This window comes from Urocampus carinirostris, chromosome 18, assembly GCF_059441175.1.
Source record: "Urocampus carinirostris isolate Australia breed hairy pipefish chromosome 18, RoL_Ucar_1.0, whole genome shotgun sequence".
Lineage (NCBI taxonomy): Eukaryota > Metazoa > Chordata > Actinopteri > Syngnathiformes > Syngnathidae > Urocampus > Urocampus carinirostris.
Genome location: NC_142366.1, coordinates 10,774,446 through 10,798,440, shown reverse-complemented (window position 1 = coordinate 10,798,440; position 23,995 = coordinate 10,774,446). Strand labels below are relative to the sequence as shown.

The 23,995-nt window shown below is 38.1% G+C and overlaps 2 protein-coding genes across 2 annotated transcripts; both read left to right on the top strand.

Moving 5' to 3' along the window:
• Positions 1-1,967: 1,967 nt before the first annotated feature.
• On the top strand, positions 1,968-8,566 carry LOC148348349 (intraflagellar transport protein 38-like). Its single transcript, XM_088322169.1, has 12 exons — positions 1,968-2,213; positions 2,286-2,397; positions 4,109-4,193; positions 4,258-4,431; positions 4,503-4,598; positions 4,667-4,750; positions 6,798-6,931; positions 7,112-7,244; positions 7,486-7,534; positions 7,616-7,705; positions 7,772-7,812; positions 8,163-8,566. Exons 1-12 carry the CDS (start codon positions 2,192-2,194, stop codon positions 8,307-8,309), a joined length of 1,167 nt encoding a protein of 388 aa, XP_088178295.1. The 5' UTR covers positions 1,968-2,191; the 3' UTR covers positions 8,310-8,566.
• Positions 8,567-9,862: 1,296 nt separating this feature from the next.
• Positions 9,863-18,450, top strand: bdh1 (3-hydroxybutyrate dehydrogenase 1). The gene is made up of 5 exons (XM_088322170.1): positions 9,863-10,280; positions 12,116-12,226; positions 14,563-14,704; positions 14,768-14,920; positions 15,725-18,450. Exons 1-5 carry the CDS (start codon positions 10,068-10,070, stop codon positions 16,174-16,176), a joined length of 1,071 nt encoding a protein of 356 aa, XP_088178296.1. The 5' UTR covers positions 9,863-10,067; the 3' UTR covers positions 16,177-18,450.
• Positions 18,451-23,995: the final 5,545 nt, after the last annotated feature.

Below are 23,995 nucleotides of genomic sequence, written 5' to 3'. Positions count from 1 at the left end.
TGTATAGCCCTTAATCACAAAGTCTCAAAGGGTTGCACAGACAATAGATTATTGCAAACCACAGACTATTGTTACGCCATTCCCCTGATCTAAAACATACATGAGGGCAAATAATACACATATTATCAATATAAAATATAGGTTATCCATATGCTATAGATTAGAAGTGTGTTTTAAGATTGGATTTAAACATTATCAATTAGGTTGTAAATCGAATCTCAGGGCGAAGAGCATTCTACTGCAACCGGGGCTGGAACGGAGAACGCTCTCGAACCTGTGGATCTCTTCTTGGCTCTTGGGATCACTAGTAGACCAGCATTTTCAGAGCGAAGGCTCCAGACCGGAACATAGGGGTAAACTAAATCTGAAAGATATGAAAGGGCAAGTCCATGCACGATTTTGTATAATACCGACAGAACCTTAAAATCACATCTTAAGCAGGGAGCCAATGCAGGTTAGCTAAAATCAGGGTAATGTGATCAAACTTTTTTGTCTTAGTTAAAAGCATCGCTGCAGCATTTTGTACCAGATGAAGGCTCTTGATTTTGGACTTCGGGAGACCGGAGAGAAGTGCATTACAGTAATCGAGACCGGAGGTAACAAACGCATGAATTATAATCTCCGGATCCGACTGAGACACCATAGGGCGAATTTTAGCAATGTTGCGAAGATGGAAAAAACCTGTTCTAGTAATATTCTTAACTTGTGTTTGAAAGGACAGATCGGTGTTAAATAGGAACCATTAGGCTTTTTAAAGTAAGTTACCAAGCTCACCAAAAGCACAAAATTTGCAACATTACTTTGTAGAAAGATAATTAAAAAAATTATACATTAAATGAAAATACAATTTCAAATACTTAATTTGCATTTTCTGAGTGTTACGAAAAAGAATATAGTGTAAAAAAACTAGTTAAGAAAAATATTTTTTTGTGCATGCTAAAGGCTACTGACATCGCTCTTTTTTCAAATATTTTTTTTTCTTTTTTTCTTATATGTTTGTTGCAACATTATTGAAAAGAAAAAAAATAAACCAGAGGTTAGTTGGTTGCAATAAACTGTGCAGCCCTTTGAGACTCTTTGTGATTAAGGGCTATACAAATACAAATGACTCGACTTGACTTGATCACTTAACCCCTAGGATAATAAGGGCACCATTTCTTGTGGTGTCTTGGGCAACTACAGTCTGGCGGCACCCATCCCTCTCCAGACCAACATATGTATCCACACAGAAATTACAGAATACAAAATGATCAGCAGGCCACAAATAGCCCCCGTGCCATAATTTGCATGTAGAAAATGTTGTGGACCTTTAAGCAAAGGTTGGCAGAAATAGATTTGTCAAATTTTCTTAGGGGAGGGGGCGTAAGGTGACCATATTTGGCCATGCTCACTCTCAGCATTAGTTTTTTTGTGTCATGTTTTGATTAATGTATTCAACCATACCTTCAATAAACACTTATTATTTATTTATTTATTTATCATTTGATTATTATGTGTGCATTTTTACTTTTAGATGTTAACCGTATTTAGGATAAATCAATATTTTACTATTCAAAAATATTATCAAGCATTTTATTTTACCTCACAATATTAGAAGAAAAGTGATGTTTAATTTTGTTTAGTATTTGAACCTTCAATGAAATGTAAATAACACGTTGCTCTAAAAAAGTGCAATGTTTTTTATACTATAATACTTCGAGAAAATATTATTTAATAAGAAAAATTGTTATTGTAAAATTAAAAGGAGATCAAAATATAATACACAGGAACGCGCTACGCATCGTGGGCGTGACGAATCTGTCGGTACCAATCACAACGTAAACAAAGGTTTGGGATTTGTCGTTACAGAGTTGCGTTTACTGTATAACGGCAGGATTGGGACTTTCAACCGAAGAAATAAGTGCATTTTTCTAACAATAGAAATCTATTTTCGAAAAAAAAATAGCAACATTTTAATCTTGAAGTTAATTTCGCTTTGCATGACGCGACGAATCTGTTGGGACGAAACCAAAACGTATTTAAATCATCACAATCGGCACGCAACATAATAAACATATGTTCATATGCGAGAAAGTGAAAAACAAAAAAATAAAACGATCATAAAGACAAAGCAAAACACGTCTTTTGTTGTCATTTAGCATACTGAGCTGTTCTCTAAATTTGCACAAGATTGTATTTGCTGTCCCTCACGATGTCTTTCAGAGACTTGCAAAGTACTGATCAAAATATTCAGCAAACAATATAAAGTGTTTTTGTTATCCCCACTGAAATTATTTTCTCGACAGATTTCACAGAAATGATGAGATCGTTGGGCTTTCCTCGTTTGATTTCGATGGAAAACTTCAGATCGCCTAACTTCAAGCTTGTTGCAGAGATCTTAATATGGCTTGCTAAATGGTAGGTTAGAAAACATTCCTGTTATTTATTCTTAATCGTTTTTTTTCAACTGTGTAATCCATCTCATACTCTGATTTTATTAGAGAAAAATCTGCACTGTATTTGCAAAATATTATTTTAAATATAGGGGGAGACTCAATTTTAGATAAAGTTGCTTATTCAAATTCTTATGGTTCATATTTTACTTATTATCTAAATTAGATTTGAATATTTTCAATGTGCTACGTTACTTTATCTCGTTTCAAAGCCGAGTTACAACCTTTTTCAAATTTAAATTTTAGTTTGAGACCACTTGCCTACTTTAAAACGCTAATTTGAAGACTAGACTTAGTTTAAAAAAAAATACTCTTAGACTCTAAACCTCGTTTAAAGCCTCGTTTGAGACCCTTACTGTAGTTTACTACCCTAGTTTGAAAGCTTAGCTACATTTTAAAATCTTAATTTGAAACCAAATTCTACTATAAACCCCTAATTTAAACCCTAGTCTTCGTGTAAAAGCATATTTTGAAACCTCACGGCTCGTTTGAAACCCTAGCTTTACCAAACCCTATACTTTAAAATTTATTTGAGTTCTATGCTTGGTTTAAGACCTTATTTTGAAACTATCTGTAGTTTAACTATCTTTAGACAAAAACCCTGACTTTAAAATCCTAATTTGAACCCTAAAATTTTTGATAAAAACCATACTTGCAGTTTAATTCCCAAGTTTGAAACCTACCTGCTGATAAATACACTAGCTTTCAACCAAATCTGTACATCAAAACCTTAATTTGAACTCTGAACTTAGTTTTAAACCCTAGTTTGTAACACTAACTGTCGTATCAAACGTTTCTTTGAAACCCTAGTTCAGTTTAAAACCCTAGTTTGAAACCCTCATGGCAGTTTATAACCCTAGTTCGGAACCCTAGCGGTTTAAATCGGTAATTTGAAACCCTAGCTTTAGTTTTACACCCTACTTCGACATCCTAGCTGCAGTTTAGAACCCTGGTGTGAGACCAACATAAAACTCAAATTTGAATGTTGAGTTTGGTTTAAAATCCTAGTTTGAAACCCTAGCTTGCCTTTAAAAACCCAGTTTGAAACAATAGATGCAGTTTAGAAACAGAATTTAAAACCCAAGCTGCAGTTTCAAATTAGGTGTAATCCCTAAATGCAAACCAAAACTCTTTTGTGAGACCATAATCCTATTTCCAAACACTAATTTGAACCCTTCGGCTAGTTTAAACCTTACTTTCAGTTTAAAACCCTAGTTTTAGACTAAATCCCTACTTAAAAACCTTTATGTGAGCCCATAGCTTAATTAAAAACCTTAACTTGAAACCCTAGCTGCCGTTTACAAACCCTGGTTGGAAACCCTAGCTGCACTTTGAACCCTAGTTTAAAACCATAACTACTTTTTGGTACCATAGTATTTAAACCAAACCCCTACTTTACAACATTTAGCCCTTAGCTTGGTTTAAAACCCTAGTTGTCATTTAAATCCCAGTTTGAAACCCTTGTTTGAAACTGTAAAGTGGTAGAAACCCGAGCTACAGTTTAATAGGATAGTATTTAGACGAAAACTCTACTTTAAAACTTTAATGTGAACCCATATCTTAGTTTAAAAACCCAGTTCGAATCCCTACCTGCAGTTCAAAACCCTAGTTTGAATCCCTACCTGCAATTCCAATCCCTACTTTAAAACTCTAATTTGTTTTTTTTTCCAATTTAGTTACGACCCCCAGGCTGAAATTTCCATGGACACAAACACAGAGTGTGACCGAGTGTATCTCATCAAGACCATAGCTGAGTTCATGGTAACAACTTTTTAAAAAAACGGTTTTCTTCCAAAACAATAAGCATCTCTTGGCCTCTTCACAGGCACTGAAGGCTCAGATTAAACTGAACACCAAGCGGCTCTACCAGGCAGATGGTTACGCTGTGAGAGAAATGCTGAAGATCACGTCGGTGCTGTACAATGCAATGAAGATCAAGTTGATGGCTCTGGAGGACAGCACCGATTGTGAAAACAAAATGTTGGATTTAAGCGTTCCAGTGAGAACATTTCATCTTTTGCTGTGAATTTTTAAAACGTCCCTAACGGCCGTTCATTTTTTTTCTCACAGCTTTCCGATCTGAAAGAAGCCCGGCAGTTGGCGTCAGAGGCCACGTCCAAGGGAGCCTCTCTGTATGATTTATTAGGAAAGGAGGAGGAGCTAAGGGTGAAAAAAAATATTAACCAATACAATTTGGAGTTTATCTGTAAAATTTGATTTGACTTTTCCCTAAGAAACTCAGAACGGCGGCAATTTCCAGGCCTGTGGAGATCGCAGCGACAGAAAAAGCTTTAAAAAAAGCCATCAAGGAAGCCTTGGTTTGTATCCATTTAATGACAATGACTGTTATAGACGTCAAATGTATCAATTTAACAAGACCGGCACTGAGTATAAATCTACTATAATTCTGTGATTCCTCGCTATATTGTGTTTCATACTTTGGAGCCTCAGTACATTGCGAGTTTGAAAATATCCTGCAATCTATTATCCCTGATTATTGTGAGCGGGGCTAGTCGATATAGTGCGTTTTTGTCATGCCTGGTGGGTTTTGTCAGCTGTTCTGTCCACCCAAAAGGGAACTGCACTTTTTTTGACCACGAGCCATTATCCATGGTTGACTATTGTTGAGAGCAGAGGCTGACAAAACATGTTTTTTATGGTCAAGTCACTGAAGCATGTCAATGTGGCCTGCCTAAAATTAACTGCACTTATTTAGGTGCGATCCGATATCTCTAGGAGACTATTGACCCTTTGCAGACACGTGACCTAACCACGTGACAACGCCATGACGGACAGTATAAAACTGTACTAAACAGTGGACGAGGCCGGTAAACAGTAGACAACAACAACAAAAGCTATACTATTCAACACCATTAGCAATGAGTAGTCAAACCAATATTGTGCAGTTGTTGGATGAGGTGGCTCACCTTGTCGGCAAGCGCAATTGCTGAGAGAAGGGGCCAGCAGATCGACTTTTTTGCAGTTCAAGCCTCAAAAACGTGTCTTTTTGCCTTGTCTTTAAATGAACTGAACTATTTCTTGGCGCGATCCATTATCCCGAATCAGCTATTGCTGAAAGCGGGTGCAGAGGGAGCAAATTTGTTTCATGCATGGCCTCTCTATTTTTTTGTTCTTTCTGTCCTACGGAACAGCACCCATTCAGCCGCAATACATTAACATTGGTTGACTATTGCTTAGAGCTGAGGCTGGTAGAGGTAGGGGAAAAATTATATTCTGGTCAGCCTATAATTTACTATACTGTTCTAGTTGAGATTATGTGTAGATGACTATTGCTAAGAGCGTGAATGAAAGGGAATTTTTTTTAATCCGTGGCGGCTCTAATTTTATAAATATGAACAGCAGCCATTCGGCTGCGATACATTATGCCTGCTCGGCTATTGCTGAGAGAAAGGGGTGGTGGAATGCATTCAGACCGCTGATAACCACCTAAAATTAGCTGCTCTGTTATGATAGACATCCATTATCATCAGTTAAGTATTGCTTTGAGCATAAAGCAAGAGAAAGATGGGTTCATGCAGCTCATTTTTTATGTTCTTTCCACCTAAAATGAATAGCACTCCTGCAGCCGTGATTTACCATCCCTGGTCAAAGTTTGCTGAGAAATAGGTTCTGGCTTTTTCAGTTTAAACTGCCTAACATTCCGTTGCTGCCAGCCTGAAATGAACTCCGTTTGGGCTGAGATCCATTATCCCCAGATGACTATTACTGAGAGCGGAGACCGAGAGAGCAAATATGTTTCATGCATGGTGAATCTTTTTCCCCTTCTTTCTCCCTAAAATGAACAACACCCGTGTGGCTGTGCTACACTATCCCCAGTCGACCATTCCTGTTAGCATGAGCCGGCAAAGCTTATGTTAAAAATGGGGGCAGACTTCTTTGAGGATTTTCAAATATTGGGGAGTCCCATTAACGACAATTAAAGGGGGATTACGGAATGTATAATATGCAGAACAGCTGAAATGACGCAGACAGGTTCTAAAAATAGCTCACCAGTGATAGGTGATTGTGTTTTTCTAGGGAATTTTATTTCTAACTGGCCTCAGAAACTATTGGTATGATCTTCCAAAATTACTTTTTATATAATCCTTCTTTTATATATTTAAAAAAACTCAGGGCCCTTGTACAAGACAGATGTTTTAATAGTTGACTGAGCCTATTTTTAATCATTACAACCTGGCAACAAGATAGTAATTTAGTAATAACATAATAATAACTTGTTATTTTACAAATACATATTACACTGGTAGCCTTTTGCACTGATCAGTAAAAGTAAAATTGCTCTCAGCTTCAAAAAAGTTAAAGAACCCTGCTCTATATCATAAATATCACTAACTTTTTTTGAAGGAAAGCGCAGAAAAGACCAAATCCATGATGAAGAACGTTACTTCTGATTTGGCCAGTTTGAAAGTGAAGAAAGAAAAGAAACAATGGCAGTTGGAGATGAATCAGAGGAGGCTACAGACGCTGCAAAATGTCAGGTAAAAAACAGTAGAACCCCGGGAATCAGCGACTCTGTTTTATGACATTTGGACTTTATGGTGTGGAATAAGATGTTTTTTCCCTCTCTACTGCATTTTCTCTACTCATTTTGCTATCCCCACCTTAATGTCATATCTCAGGGGCGTACCATTTACAATTTTTTTTTCCATTCCACCCAGGCCGTTATTTATGGATGAGTACGAGAAAATTGAGAAGAAGTTGAAGGAGCAATACAACGTGCAAGTGGAAAACTTTATCAACTTTTACTACCTTGAGATCAAGCGAGAACAACATATTAAAAAAGAGCTTGAGGTTTGTGTTTGGAAATACAGTATTGTGCATACAGGTGGATGCTCTCCAGCCATTCCCCCCAATTGATGCCCTCTGAGAAATTGTATGCCAGATCTTTAAAGTATTATTCATAAATGTTTTCAATTCTTTTTTTTCCTTAACTAAACTCATCACCTCAAAAATGTTGGGGAGATTTTTGCAAATATATGAAACCAAAAAATATATAACATTTACTGCATATTGTGTTTTCCTTTGCCTGTAGGAAGAAAAAGCAAAACAGAGGAACAAATCTGGAGACTCTGATAGCTCAAGTGAGAATAAACTGAAACAAAACAGGCTTAGGTTTACTTAGTTGTCATGGTAACCTAAGAGGTTCCTAAATGTATTTCAAGATGACGATGAGGAGGACAAAGACCCGGACGGAGACACCGAGGACTGTGGGACTTTTAATCCGGGACTCCCTTTGAAAGACATTGTGGGAGGTAATAAACCGCTCCAGGTGGTTTTACTTTTGTCATAGAATAAAACTGCAGTTTTGTTTTCTTCAGGAACAGGAATGGGGAACATGCTCGGTGGTGACAGTGAGGAGGTACAACTAAATACATTTAACCCTTGTGTTGTGTTAGAATTTGGCACCACTAGCCATTGTTAACGGGTCATCTTTCTAGGGTCTAACTCAGTCCTCACCCCCCATAAGAAAGAAGTATTGCTTAATATACTTAACGTAACCCCCTAACAAACATGCAGTCATAACCATATATTCCCATTGTAATCTAATTTGATTGACCCTGAGACACATTTGTGAAATTTTATAGCCTTAAAACATGTCCCTGTAGATCCTAACACCACATATGGGTTTAACATCAGTTTCATGTTTATTTGAAAATAAATGGTGTATGCTTGCAGAGGTTAACAACGTGCGTGTAATTCTACTTTCAGTCAGAAGACAGCGAAAGAGATGAAGAAGAGGAGGATGAGTATCTTGGGTCGCATAGCTATATGGGGGGTCCTGGGGCAAGAGCTCAGGGCATTTCCAAGAGAGGCAAAGGGCGTCACCTGCCGGAGTGGAGTGATGATGACTTTTGAATTCATGTGTCAGCAGCATATACTGCACCGTTTATGTCGACCTTTTGACATTAAAAAAATATCACACCCTCTGTTTTTACGCATGAAACACAGTCCATATGCAGAATATTGATGGGGGGGGAGACCCTGAAATGTCCGTGTTTGAAACCGGAAGAAGCACACTTTTACCAAAACGCAAATCAAAACGATCTTTGGCGCGGCTTATTCACGCACAAAGACTTAATCTTGCTTCAAAATAAAGCAGCCGTAGACTAAAATACTAGCGTCGAGTCAAGATTTGTTGTTGTTTAAATTTAAACTATAGAGAAAGAGGTAGTCTGACGCCTAAAACGGTAGCCCAGTGTTTGTCTCATCTCATTAGCTGCACCGCTTATCCTCAGTAGGGTCGCGAGGGTGGTGGAGCAATCTTCGGGCAGTGGGCAGGGGACACCCTGAACTTGTTACCAGCCAATCGCAGGGCACACAGGGACAGACAACTCGCTCGCTCATTCACACCTAGGGACAATTTGGACCGGCCAATCTACCTGAAATGCATGTTTTTGGAATGTGGGAGGAAACCGGAGTGCCCGGAGGAAACCCACGCAAGCACAGGGAGAACATACAAACTCCCCACAGGAAGTCCGGTAGCTGGATTTGAACCCACACAGGAGGTTCCCAAGACCTTAGAACTGTGCCTGCACACGCGCTAAACACTGCGCAGCCGTGCTGCCCTCTAGTGTTTGTATGTCCTACTAATTGTCTCCTGTGGGGTATTTGTAACCCTGCATTGTTTTTGAGGTAAAACAAGTGTTATTTTCATATTTTGTATTTGGTGTTCATAATATTTTTTTGAAGCAATACACACCTGTCGAAGTATACGTTGTATCTGTATTCTACACATATTTTAGTCGTGTCAAATTGTCTTTTTATTTCTTAAACTCCATTTTTTTGTTCTTGTAAAACCAATCGCGTCTTGCCTATTTCGGCTCTAATCCCGGTGTTTTAGTCAAAGGTAGAAGTCAACGTCATCGTAGATTGCTAATATTTTCACGGTTGGTTTATTGGATCCCTTAACCTTGAGGATCGTACAAGAACCATTCTCTGTGGTGTGCCTTGGGCAAGTACAGCCTTGTGGCGCCCATCTTCCCCAGGCCAACAAATATGCTAACCACTGGTAGGCTACACTACTAGCAAAGTTTATTCTATAATAAGTGCCACTAAATCCACTGCAAATGAATTAAAAAGCTGCTAAAAGAATCTTTTGTGTGGTTTATTTGATAAATAAAATAAGCTTGTATTTGTTTTTATTCTAAATAGTCGTATTGCTGTGAGTACACGGGTGCTGCGTTGTTTTTGTAAGGTTTAATATCGCTTAATAAGGGGGGCATTTGGCACAGGTTGACAGGTATGTCGGTATTTATCAAACTGAGTTATTTTGAACCCCAGATTGTGTTTGAGGTAAGATAAATGTGTACTTTTATGGTCTGTCCTTGATATGAAGTATTTTTATATTTATTTTTAAATGTAAAATAATATATATCTCAAAGAGTACTAGTAACGCAACACCAACGGACGTAACCTCTTGCGTAGTTCCGGTTTCGTCGCTACTATTTTCTCGAATTTCAATTTATCTCATTGTCTGAATAATCACATTAAAAGCTACGGCTTATTACAATAAAATTCCATTTAATATTTATACTAAAAACAAGATTTTATTTTATGGCCTGTTGTGGTTCCAAAAATCCTGTCACCGAACGGTAATACAACATTCGGTTTAAGATGGCGCCCCTGCCCGCGCTCCGAGTTTGCCTTCTCGTGTGTTTCTCAGCGTTTGTGACCGTTTCGTTGGGCTTCGGCTTGCCGGCCCTGCTAAACGCCGCCACGGGTCTTCTTGGAGCTTCCGAGGCGAGCGCAAGTGAGTTCGTGGTGGGCTTCTATTTGCTCTTCGTCATGTTCTTCGCGACACCTCGCATCCCCCGAGGAACGGTGAAGGTAAAGTAGTCGGTCCGCGAACGCATCACGAGTAATATCATGTTGCTTGAGGTCCGTTTTTTAACAATTTTTTTAAAGTAGAACATAGATTTTTGTCAGAAAGCATGGCAAATACTAAATAATTTTATACAGTGGTCCCACGGCTTTTGAACTTAAACTCTCACAGGTTGCTGGTCGTTGTCTGAATATTTTTTCCCCATAATAAATAATTGTACACTTGCTCATCTGTTCTGGTACATATGAAAAGTCTGCTTTTTTCTCTCAATGAAACGTATATCTGTTACAAATGATATTTTTCATCTGCATGTTCGTTTGATTCCACGTATGGAAAAGTTATTCCATCAAAATTATGGCTGGGATGATGAGCATTTACTCAAATGGTATTCACAAAATTTTCTGGGTCCAAATGAATGACTGCTGACAAATCACATTTGTAAGACCAATTCAGAGGAAAATAAATAGAAGGTTTAGCAATAATGGAAATGTTTCAGTGCACAAGGACCCTTTTTCTAAACCAGTTCTATAAAGTCTGATACAATAATGTTTAAAGTAACCTTAGCCTACAAACTAAAAGTCATCAAAATAACGAGAATGTTATATAATCAAGACTGAATAAATGAACTTATACAACTATGAATAAATAAAGTTATTAATGACTGAAATATTCAAGTTGTAAATGAAAAAAAATTATGTAACCATAGCTATACGTCACGGTTGCCATGTCGCCCAATCGGCCCACCCGCGTGGCGCCAGCTGCGGCTCGTTGACAGATTGGCTTTCCGTCTATTTAATCTCAGTGCTCTCGCTCTTCTTTCGTCAGTCCGTCAACGAACCTTTTCCCCACAAGACGTGGGTTTTGACTCTGACCTGTTTCCTGTTGATATTTCCTGTCCGGGATTGTTCCCGTTTATTTTGTCCTGTTTAATATTTATTTCCAGTTTCGTTCCCGTCTAGTTTGTCCTTTTAATTTTCGATATCCTGTTTTGATATCAAACCTGTCTGTCCCGTCCTGTCCGGTATCAACCCCATCCGTCCGATACCTGCTCGGGCAATTGGTATCGATCTCGTCGGCCTCTGGCTTCCTATCATTCCACACCAGACTCGCATGACTCCCCATTTCCCATAAAATAAAAGGCTTGTGTGAGAAACGTCACGCATTTGGGTCCCGATCCTGTTCTGGTTCATGACAATATAGCCCGTGACATATTTCAATATTATATTACTAGTAAATTTGGTCCTAAACATGTAGACATAAATGGCACTGATATTTAATTTAAAAATTTACTACCGTAATTTCAACACTTTTTTTGCACAATTTATATATAGTTGGAGTGATTTGTGATGTCACCTGTTTCCTCCTTCGTCATGTAACACATTTACTGGTATTTTCTTCCATCGCAATGAAACATTTGTTGAAGAACAAACCCTACAGTCACATATTTGTTTTATTCTGATCCCTGACATACTCCAGAATGATCACAAGAAATCTTTTGATTACTTTAAGCGTTTTATTAACAACTCTCTCATTCCTCACTATCGTCTTGTGTATGAGTCCTCTTAATTTTTCCGTACACCAACAAAGTGGAACAACAATTCTTTTGTTCCGGGTAATAGTTCTCTGCTTAGACTTTTTAAACCAGCTTTGATTGGATTGAAAGCGAAGCCCTTTTTTTCGAAAAAGTTGCTCAAGGAGCGAGTGGGTCAGAGGTGGTTTAAAAGCAGAGGTGCCACTGCATTCAAATGATGGCCCACAGCCCCCTAGTGTTCCTCGTGATCCCTGGGAATACAATTTGAGAAGCGGCACCAAAAATTATTTTTTGTATGTGTGTTTGCAGGTGTCAGGCAAAGCAGTGTTTATTACAGGTTGTGACAGCAACTTTGGTGTGGCTCTTGCTAAGCATTTGCACAAGCTGGGCTTCACTGTATTTGCAGGATGCCAGTTTAAGGTGAGTAGCGCCCAACTGAAGATTAGGGAAAATGCATTTTTCAAATTTTAAAAATCAGGGGGAAAAAAAAGAAAACACAAACAATGTTACCGTACATGTTCAAACGGTAGTAGGAAGAAGCATTTGCTTATTAAATCCTACCCCTTTGACTTCATTAATAATTAGGTCTCACAGTTAGCTCTTATGTGTATTTTCCTACAACAAACAAATCTTGAATATACATATTTACATTGGCCCTGTGGACACACAGTCTCTTCATTATCATCCTCATCACTTCTTCCATCACTGTTTTTATACTACCAGATTAATTTAGTGTTGCCTATATATCATCTCTATAATGCTAGAAAATCACTCGATATCATTCAGTCACCAATAATGACAGTTACAATAATAATAATAATATAATAATAATAGTAACAATAACAATGTTGATTTTCGTAAATCTACCTTTTGCTAAATCATTCAGACGTCATTTTCTTCCTCTTTGTACATTGCCAATATTGTTTCTTTTTGTATCTGGATTTGAACACGTGAATATGTGGCCATTGTCTAAGCTCAAACTTTGGAACAAATTACAGGATAACTCTACATACAGACACACACATACTTTTCCTGGTAGTTCTCGCCGGTTGGATTTTAAAGTAACTACATCCCCCTCAAGTTTTAGCTTCCTTCTTTTTGTGTGAATAATTTTTGCATGTTTTCTATATGAATTCTGACAGATATATAAAAAAACTGCTAAAAAGCATCTATTTATCAACTAAAATTCTTGTTTCTAACCTTCTGTTTAGGGGCATAATTCCCATTTAAAAATAAACAGACTAATAAAACGATTTTCTCTAGGCTGTTGGAAACCCAACTTGCGACTTTTATCTTCGGCAAATTGCAGGCTTTTACAGTTCACACGTTAGCCTATATGGGACCTGCATTGCCAAAAATCCCACCTTCTTTACCTCTGAATATAGTGACCTATTTAAAAGATGATTGACACATTGGTAAGCCAATGAAATCCTAAATAAATCAATATGAACATGTCCTTATTGTATGCAAACTAGACCCTGGAATACGTTTGCTCAAGGCCACTAATTCAGTGTGCTTAATTATTAATTTACTTCAGGAAAGAGAATTCAAATGTTTAAAACTTTCACAATATCTAAAAAATGTAAAGTAAACTACACATCTGCAAAGATTTTATTCTTCTAAACTGGTTGTCTCCTAATAACCACTTTTAGAAATGCCTAGACCTACCCTTTGGAAAAATGAGTAAAATACAATGTTTAGTTTTTCAGATTGTGATCAAATTTGACAAGGTACCAGGTAAGGCTTCAAGCTATTGTCTCACCTGTTTTCCAGCTAAGATGCCCATGCTACACTCTTCTTAGGGCATTTAATTGCAAAAAAACAACAAAAAGGGGCGAGAAAAAAAAACTATTTCTGTGTGGTCTAACTCAGATTACTTAATGTAAGTAGCACTTGCATCGATTATTTCAATTTGGGACAAAACTTCAGTCTTACCTTTCAAAAGAGACCAAAAGCATCCATATTTTCCAAATGGTTCAGGAACAGCATTCAATTTACTTTGGGTGCGTCTTAGATTGGAATTTTAGGCATATTTTACAAGAACGTTAAGGGGTCAATGCAAAAAAAATCTGCTCAAAATCTAAATACACAGGAAATAACTAGTGTTGTTCAGATACAGATGCTGTACTATTTTAAGGTATCACATTGGCGAATAAACGACCAAATCACCGATAGGAGTTTTAAATTTAATTAAATGTAATATTGGTGATTTGGTAATTACAGTATCAAATATCAGTAAGTCTGATTTTGTGACTGCTCTGAGTGATTTTTTCCTAGTAACTTCCAATGGCAGGGCTGCATTTTTACACTCTGTTGAAAACACTGGCAGTGCGACAACACGCTGAGCTGGTTTTCTGCGTGGAACCCACTGCACGTGTTGAAAAAATTTCCACCTGGGGAAAACGCGATACTGGTCCATGTCAGATTTTTACCCAACCGTCTAATCACAGAGTAGATGGGGCGGGACAAACACCACAGCAACCGATGGAGGGGCTGACTGACCAAGATTCCTTCTGACTGACTGAGAAACATAGCACAAACATACACCATATTGTTTTCCGTAATTAATATAATGAGAAATGTAAATGTTATATTGATTAAATTTGTATTTTTATACATTAAAAAATGTATTTTTTATTAATACAAGTTTATAAGACTCTCGTGGGACCAATTTAACCCAGCCGACCTGCCAGAATCTCCCTATTTATGGGAAACACTGTGCTTTGGCTACAAAATGCAGGATAGTGTCCTTTCAGGATAAAGGTGGCCACAACGCCAAACTTCTAGAAGAGCTCCGCTCTGAACGCATGAAGGTGGTCCAGTTGGATGTCTGCAGCGATGTGCAGGTGAAAGGCGCTGCCAGATTGGTCCAGGAAAATCTGGAGGACTTGCAGCAAGGTAAATCAACCAGAATCGTAATAGTTATCAGATTGCATTACATTTTTTCGTGTTTTGGTCCAGGACTGTGGGCGTTGGTCAATGCCGCCGGAGTGTCCACGTTCGGAGGAGTGGAGTTCACTTCCATGGACGTTTACAAGGAAGTTTCTGAGGTCAACCTGTGGGGAACCATCCGGGTTACTAAAACGCTCCTGCCGCTCATAAGGCAAGCTAAAGGTACGGATCACAATGGGGGTGAAGCAGGCCACATTCTTTGCCCGAGTAAGTCTCTTAAGACTGCTGAACTCTGACATTCTCTAAGTTATTAAACAAAAGACTACAGTAAACAAAGAACATTTAATAATGAAAAAGGTTGCAGACCACTGGCTTGGGCTTAAAATGATTTTACATAATTACATTTAAAAAAGATATAACACAATATATGAACAACAGCTTAAAATATTAAGTAATCAAATTGGTATAGCACTTTTAGACACGGAAATGCAACTGAAAGTGCTATGTAAAATCATTCAATGTAAAATAAGACAAAGTAAAATCCCTGCTGCATAATTTTCCAACACCAACCAGCTCTAACAGAACAAAACATGAAAGGTGACCTAAAAAAGACTTTCCTGCTAGTGGACAGAACAATGAGAGTGCCATGAAGATGAGACCCTGGAATATAATCCAAGAACACTACCTGTGACTTAATTATAAGATTAAGGGGGGAAAAATGATATATTGGGACACAAACTAGCGTACACTGAACAAAACATGAAAAAGACATTGCAGGATATTTTTAAATACAAAGTATTTCTAACTGAACATAACGAGAAGATGCAAGCAACAGACTCCCTTGTGGGTCAAACAAATACAAAATGTTCCTGCACAATCAGCTCAATGGAAAAAGAAAAAAAAGTAAGATCACAAAAAAAAAAAACCCTCTACTAGCTTCTTCTTCCTTTCGGGAAAAATATAAATGTCTTGGAAAAAAAACTTCTTTGGCTCTTAGTGACCCAAAATGTTTTATTTCTCTTCCAGGTCGTGTGGTAAACATGTCTGGCTTGTACGGTCGAATGTGCAATATCGCCCAATCGCCAGTTTCCGTTTCCAAGCACGGCGTGGAAGCTTTCTCAGACTGCCTCCGCTACGAGATGAAGTCCTGGGGCGTCAAGGTGTCTCTAATAGAGTCTGGGAACTTCGCCCCGAGCCGAGACATCTTGGCCGGCGCCGGGAGTAAACTGTGGTTCGAGGCCTCACAGGACATCAGGGAGGATTATGGGAAAACCCGCTTCGATCAGATCATGGCGCTAACGCGCTCGCAGTGCAGCGGAGGACAAAGGGACTTGATTCCCATCCTTGGGGACGTTGAGGATGCAGTTTTGTCCAAGCATCCTTACACAAGATACAACAGCATGGAGCCGCATTGGTGGTTCCGATTGTGGTTTATGACCCATCTTCCGGCTGCGCTGTCGGACTTGCTGTACTTCTGACAGACAAGATTTTGACTGTTCTTCAGCACTGATACAGCCTTAAACTTCAATCGATTTAAAAAAAAAAAAAAACGTAAATTATTGCACCTTGTCTTGTTTGTCAGAGCCCCAAATGTGAAAAATGTAAACTCAATCAGAAGTTGGGATTTTGAACAGTATGGCTGCACCATTTTGGAAAAAAACGTAATTGCGATTTTTAAAACCGAAATTGAAATTTCCTTGTGATTTTTGATTTGAAAGGAGGAGTAAATTTTCTGTGCTAGGTTTATATTTTCAGGATGTACATAAACAGTGCCATGCTAACATAACTTGAGATGATGTACTTAGAGACAGAGAGACTGCAGTTGAATTAATGATCTTTATTGACATTATACAAAAAGACAGCAAAATTGGAGAGCTTTTCATTTCAGTGTAAGAGAACGATTAAGAGGCTGGCAAGCTACACACCAGAGTCAGGTCCCCGCGACATCTGCAATTTCATTGTGATGATTAAAAATACAAGTGTCACAAATGTAGCGGTTTTCCACGAGTATTATCTCCAAAACGTCCGCTTTATTGGTTTAGGATCTGACGTTTGTGACTTAACACGTTCGGCAATGGTGGCTTAAGAGGTGTAGCATAGCTGCTAGCTTTCCCTTCCAACACCACGTCAGTCAATTCTCAGACGCGATAAAAATCCAGGGAACATCCGCTGGTAATTAGCTTTTCTTTGCGCTTTCCAGACTTTCCTCGGAGTCCGATTTAATTGATGAATTATTTTTACTGTACCATACCTGTCAACCTTCATGGCTGCATGCCCTTACAAACTGTCATATTTTCCCTTACAAAATAATCATACACCTTATTTATTTTTTAATTTTTTTCGGAATGATGCATGATGGGAAATTCCCAGGCGGCAGACGCATGCGCACAGTAGCATCAAACCGCTCGCTACATTTGCAACGGAAAAAACTATACCGAGATAGAGGCTACCGCGGCAAACTCGTTTGACTTGATTGATTTGGCGTTTTGTCATAGTCTGTGTATACCGGGTGGTACCCATCATTGACAAATTTGCGTTTTTCCGTACAGTTTTTCTTGTACGTCGTACACGTCTTAAAATGCATAATAAAAGTACTTTGTACGGCAAAAACGTACAGGTAGACAGGTATGCTGTACCGAACCAATAAAGCTACGAGCTGTGGCGTTTCACTTGGTGGCCATTTGTGCACGCGCTGCACGATTGACTGGCATGTCACACCAGCCTATCAAAGTCACGCACGCACGTCTTGCAAAGTTTGCCTCGCCTGAATCCTGCAGTGGTTTGCGGTTACACTAACAGTGTTTTTCAACCTTTTTTGAGGCAGGGCATGTTTTTTACATTAAAAAGATTTGCGGCACACCACTTACCAAAAATGTTGTAAAATAACAATGAACAGTATGTTTAATTACAATATAATTTATAATACCCCCAGTTTTTACAGCACAGACACTTGACAATGACATAATATTTGCAGAAAATGATTCATAAATGTTTTATAAAATTTTAAAAAGAGACATTAGATCATTTCTCACGGCACCTCTGACGATCTCTCACGGCACACTAGTGTGTTACGGCACATTAGTTAAAAATGCACTATCGCACTAGGTAACATTGCGATATCAATTTGATTTTGGTTAATCGTGCAGCCCTATTAAACAGTAGGGGGAAAAAAACACGAATTTTCATCTCATCATCTAAATAAAGTGCAACTAACCTAAGCCCCGTCATTACTCTATAATAACCAACACCGACGGGATTTTCTGAATATTTTGATTACTCAACCCCCCCTCTAAAAGATAGTCGTTACTGTCCATCATTTTGGGGCTTACCTCAACCTAGTTTATCAAAAACAATTTGGGCCTAGCTTTTCAGAAATATTTTGGTGACTTGTTCCTCTGCTTGTGATTTTGAGCCTGCCCTTTAGCCTATTATATCTAGAAAAGTTAAGTCCTGGATTTTACTAAAGTATTATGGTGACCAATTCCTCCCTCTATACAGGATATGATAATTTCTATATTTTATATCCTCGTCTCTGCCTCTTTTTATTTTAAAATGTTTATTCCTGGATTTTCTGAATGTTTGTGACTCATTGCCCCCTATATAAAATATAATTCCTATTATTATTTTTAGTGTAGCCACTATCTTGTTTTATCGGGAAAGTTTGTTTGCTAATGATTTACATCTGGGGCGTCATACTTTGTTGATTAAACCATACCATTTAGCGTTCTGATTAAATCTGTTTAAGAAAACTAGTTTGACTTTGCTGCTTGCATGTTTTTGTGTGGTCATTGGGGCTGTCAAACAGTACCAAAACCGTAAAAGTGGAATAAATTAGAAGCACGTCAAAATTGGAAGAGTAAATGTAAGACACCCAACGTCCGCTAGAGGTCCCCCTTTCATATGTTTTTATACAAAGCCAGCTAGGGGAACCTAACCACCAGACTTTAGGCTAATTTTCCTTGATTAGCCAAGAAAAGCACAAATTATTTATTTTAAATTGGTTAAATGCTCAAATTAACTGGTCAATGACTGCATAGTTGACCTTAAGGAATCCAAATACTGGCGTTTTGGCAATTTAAGAAAAAAAATGAACAAATGTGGCTGTATATATTTTTTCTTGTATGTATAGTGGTAGGATTCAAATATCAACAAGTCGTTTTAATCACTAACATTTTATAAATAGGTGGTATTTCGTGTAATTTTCTTACGTCAATCTGACACTCGTCTTGATGTCGCCATTTTGTTTTAAATGTCGCGCTGGGCCAAAACGTGAACAACTCGACCAATCAGCTTGCAAAACAGGGATTGACCCGGAAGTTGTCAATTATGTTTCCTGATTGCCCTGCGGTACCTGAAATTGTAACGTATTTGCGGCACTGCACTTTGGGCAAACATTTCCTGTATGAAATCTGTAATTATAGTGTATAGCTGATAACATTGACATTTGTTACAAACTGTTTTGCAAGGATATTCTGATTGGTTTATATGAGGCATATTAATCAAAGCAATAAAAAAAGTTTATCATTATAGGCAAAATTGACATTCACAAGTGCAATCTCACTGGTAGAAAAAACAAAAAACAAATTGCCTTTTAATGTTAAGTAAATTTTGTCCATAAAGTTTTTACCCAACAGAAAACCATTAAAAATAATATTTGTAATACATTGTACTTCGAAACACCTTTCAGGACACCCAATGTCGCTGTACATATAGTACGACACAACAATAAAGCAAGAGTAAAACAAGCAAGTAATAAATAGCAAATAAAACACAGTATCGTTAAAATGGGGTGGTATGTGAGGCAGATGGTCAAGAAAAAGCAAGTCTGAGGTGAGTTTTGAGTCCGGATTTGAGGGTGGACAGGATTGCAGAATTTCGGAGGTCAGGTGGCAATGAGTTCCCGAGCTGGGGGCCAGAACGGCTGAAATGAAATGAAAAAATGAAATGAAATGATCTGCATTTATATAGCGCTTTTCAAGTCAATGACTTCCCAAAGCGCTTTACAATGTGCTCCACATTTCCCTATAGCGGACTTGCAGCCATGTAAGGCGCTAACCTGCTTATTGGGGGTATTAGGGGTACAGTGTCTTACCCAAGGACATTTCGACATGTAACATGGAGCTGAGGCGGGCAGCGGGTATAGGGAGTTGGAGGAAGATTATCTGAGGGTGCGGGATGCCGTGGCAGTGTGATGAAGGTCGGAGAAGTAGGGAAGGGCAAGGTTATGAATGGCCATGTAGGTGTAGAGTAGAATTTTGTAATTGATTCTATGGTAGATTGGGAGACAATGGAGTTGCTGAAGGACAGGGGTGATGGGGAGAGGGGTTTTGGACCATCTGAAGTTTATGGATTAAAAATCATTTGTAAACAATTTTGTATTTTCATGTAATTTATCATTTCCCCACCTGGCATGTATTTTTTTTAATATATATTTCATTGCAATTTGGATTGTTTTGTTGTTTGTTTATTACAGAGTTTGTACACCCTTTTAATAGCCAAATTCAAGCACTTCTGAAAGACTTTCAAAACCAATGTTCCAATCTCTCAAGTACCACCCAAAGAAATCTGGCGTGAAGCATGTATTTTGCAGAGCCACTTTTATATTTGCAATTTAGGTATGCGACTTTTAATCTTGCATGTGCTTTTATTAAGACATGTGATTTTTAAATCGTGAATATATTTGTAGATCTGAACAATAGGTGTGTAAATAATTTTTAGCGTAAGCTCTCCCCATATAGGTGTTGGGTAAAAATGACAGTAATATGTAGTTTACATTTTCAGTTGCAGGAAGTTCTTCCCATAACAATTTACCAGCTAATGTCCACACTTGAAACGCAATCTTTGCACCAATACACATTTCATAGTGTGTTTCATGCACCGGTCCTATTGGGTGCGACTGTAGGTGGTGATGACGCTTCAAAGGACATCCATCCATTATCCGCACTGCTTATCTTCAGTAGCTGTCCTCGAGCAGTGGGCAGGGGACACCCCTAACTGGTTAGCAGCCGGTCTCATAGCACACAGAGACAGACAACTCACTCATTCACAACTAGGGACAATTTGGAGGCCAATTAACCTGTCATGCATGTTTTAGGAATGTGGGAGAAAACTGGAACGCCTGGGGAAAATCCACGCATGCATAGGGAGAATATGCAAACGCACAGGAAGGCCTATAGCTGGGTTCATAGGTCAATGCCTTACAAAGGCCAGCTTCCAATAATTATGAGGGAAGAAAAACTGCAATGGCAAAGCAGTACCATAAGAGAGCAGTGTCAGCGTCATTTTTAGGCAGACTTGTTATTGCAACAATTGAGCATTTAGAAGCCTGTCAGCCAAAATTCAAGCATGTTTCAAACCTTGAAAACCCAACGTTAAAATTCAAGCACCTGTAAGAACTCTCTTATAATATTAACGCACCATTGCAATGGAATCTTTGGTAAAGAATTGTTTTAAGTTATGGTATGTTTACAAACAAAGGCATAACAATATTAACCAATTTAATAGAAAAAATGTAGAAGTACAAACACACTGGTTGTTAAATCTCATTTCAACTGACTTTATGTTGAGCTGTCGGTACATTCGGTAATGGCAAATACCAAATAAAAAGAAATCATCCCATTTTAGAAAATTAAACAAGACACCAAGATTTGTTTGATGTTTATTACGTCTTTGCAACACTAATAATCTCTTCTAAGTTAGAACACCTGAAGATGACCTCCGCTCCGATAAAAACAGCATTGAGAATGACAATATATTTCACAGCACTGCCTTTTGACTGTTCCACATCCACAGGGATGAGGAAACAAAACGTAAGCAGCACAAAGCACCAACTTCACCATAGGTCACTTAAGAGCATTTGTCTCAAGTCTCTTTAAATTTCTTGCTAGGTTTCCTCCTGTAAAGCTGCTCATGTAGATTCCATTGCTCAAATCGCAGAAGCAGGAAGATTCTGTGATTCTTGTATTTGAATACCAACATTTACTTGCACATACACGGTTAAAAAAAGAAAAAGGAAAAAAAAAGAGGTGCCATGATGACGCCACATTTGTACATTTCTCTGTAATATTTCTCCAAACTGTACTTGTAGGCATTCACTTAAGGTTGCTATGTAAGGACACTTGCAAACAACACATAAAGAGGGGGTGCAAAGAAAAATAAATTGGTGGTGAACTTCCTAAAAACTGATTAAAATAACATGCATTGTTTTAACGCAGGGGTGGAAATGTAATAACTAAAATAAAGTCCTCCCAACAGTTAGGTAAAAAATGGGAATAATCCATTACTTAGCTCAATTTGATACGGTTTCTGGGTGAAACAAAGGAGCACAATTGTTTGGGGTTTTCTAAAAAGAAGTTACCCGGACTGGTATAAAATAAACCAAATTGGAGGGCAGGGTTGGGGTTCGGGACGTTATCTAAAACAAAAACACTTATTTTTCAGAACACTATTCTACAAAAAAAGCAAAAACATTACACCATTTTTTTTGTGGGGATTGCTTCTTCAAATAAACTCAAGTATTGGGTTTTCCCATTTTTGACCCAAACTTGGGTTATTTTTATACCCAATTATTTTTAGAGAGTGGTAAATCAATTAAAAGATGATACAATCAAAGATCATATTCCCTGCTTTGAAAACAAATGGCACATTGCATTACGACTGAAAATACTGAACTGCCCAAAAAAGGAAATTAAACTTTGGTTGACAGAAATCTGTGAAGGCACATTACAAAAATAATTTAGGAAAAAAAAAATCTCCCCCAACCTCGATTGCTAGACACAAAGCAGACGAAAGAAGCACAGTCTCACAAGACAAAGTTTCAGACGGTAAATTGAGCACCAATAATACTTTTTGCAAAGAGAAAAAAAGACGTTGACTGGACAAAGACCTTCAGGGCATCACTAGGGAATGGGAGCTTCTCATCATAAATCTAAACTTAGGAATGGACTCTCTAGTTTAGAGTCATCGCTCAAGTCAACGCACACCTGGAGACCGACTGCTCCGCTTTCGTCCCCGCCCAAGCGCGATTCCAGATGCTTTCTCGTACACTGGACTTGGATCTCGTCCTTCTGTGATCCTTTTTCCGCTTTCCCCGCCCTCTTCCTCCAGATGGACGAGTCATCATTCAAGGAATCGCGGATGCTCGATCTGGATTACCGGCAAGATGCTTTCTATCAGGCAAGCCAGCAAATAACAGCACACTCCCACTATCACTCTGCCAGATGGAATCTCCCACATCTAACATTCGACTAGCACGTTTGCCAACTTCAGCTAATTTAGAGCAGTGACATCATCTTTTGGACTAGGCTCACTAATGAGATGGGGAGTTTTAAAACCCCCTCCCTAGACCTTCCCATCATGCCCACTTCCTCCGGAGAAAGTGTCCCGTGATTTCCTCCTATTCAAATGACCTCCTTAATGCACACAATGAATCCCATCTTGTACATGAGATGCTATTTTATACTTTGAAGCTTCTAAGTGAACGGGGTGAATAACAATTACCTCTAAGGCTCAGTGCTATCAAAAGTTAAAGCTTTAACTCTGAATTTAATGTTTTCTAGCGGCTTTGACTCAAAACAGTTAATTTCTCGAGCTGAAAATAGCTTTTACCAGAGGGTTAAAGCAACTTTAACTTCAGTTAAAAGAATCTTCGACTAAAGAGTAAAAGCTGCTTCAACTCAAAATATTTTTATTCTTGAGTTAAAGCATCTTATATTCAACTGTTAAAACTTCTTTTAACTTGAGATGCTTACATTTTTGAGCTGGGATCATCTTTTACACAAAAATTCTCAAGTTGAAAGAAGATTTGACCCAGGAGTTAAAGCTGCTTTGACCAAAGAAATAAAGCCATGTTAACTCAAGATGCTTTAATTATTAACATTGGCTAGAGTTAAAACAGCTTTAGCCTACGAGTTAAAAATGATTCAACCCAAATGCTTTAATTATTCAGAAAAAAGAAGCTTTGACCAATGAGTAAACACTGCCTTAACCCAGGATGCGTTCATTTATAGTTGAAGCTCTAAGACCAAAGAGTTAAAGCAGCTTTAATTCAAGATGTTTTAATTCAAGAGTTAAAGGTGGATTTAAAGAGTCAAAACAGCTTTGACCCATGAGTTTAGACAGCTTTAACTTAAGACTTAAAGCAGTAGTCAGGCTTCCCCTTTAAACCACAAAATTAAACCATCTTTAAAGTTTTAAAAGTTAATGCTTTAAGTTTTGAAACGCTAGTAGCAACATAAAAAGTCAAAGATAAAGAAAAGATACAAAGATAGAAGTAAACAAAACAAAACCACGCGTTTG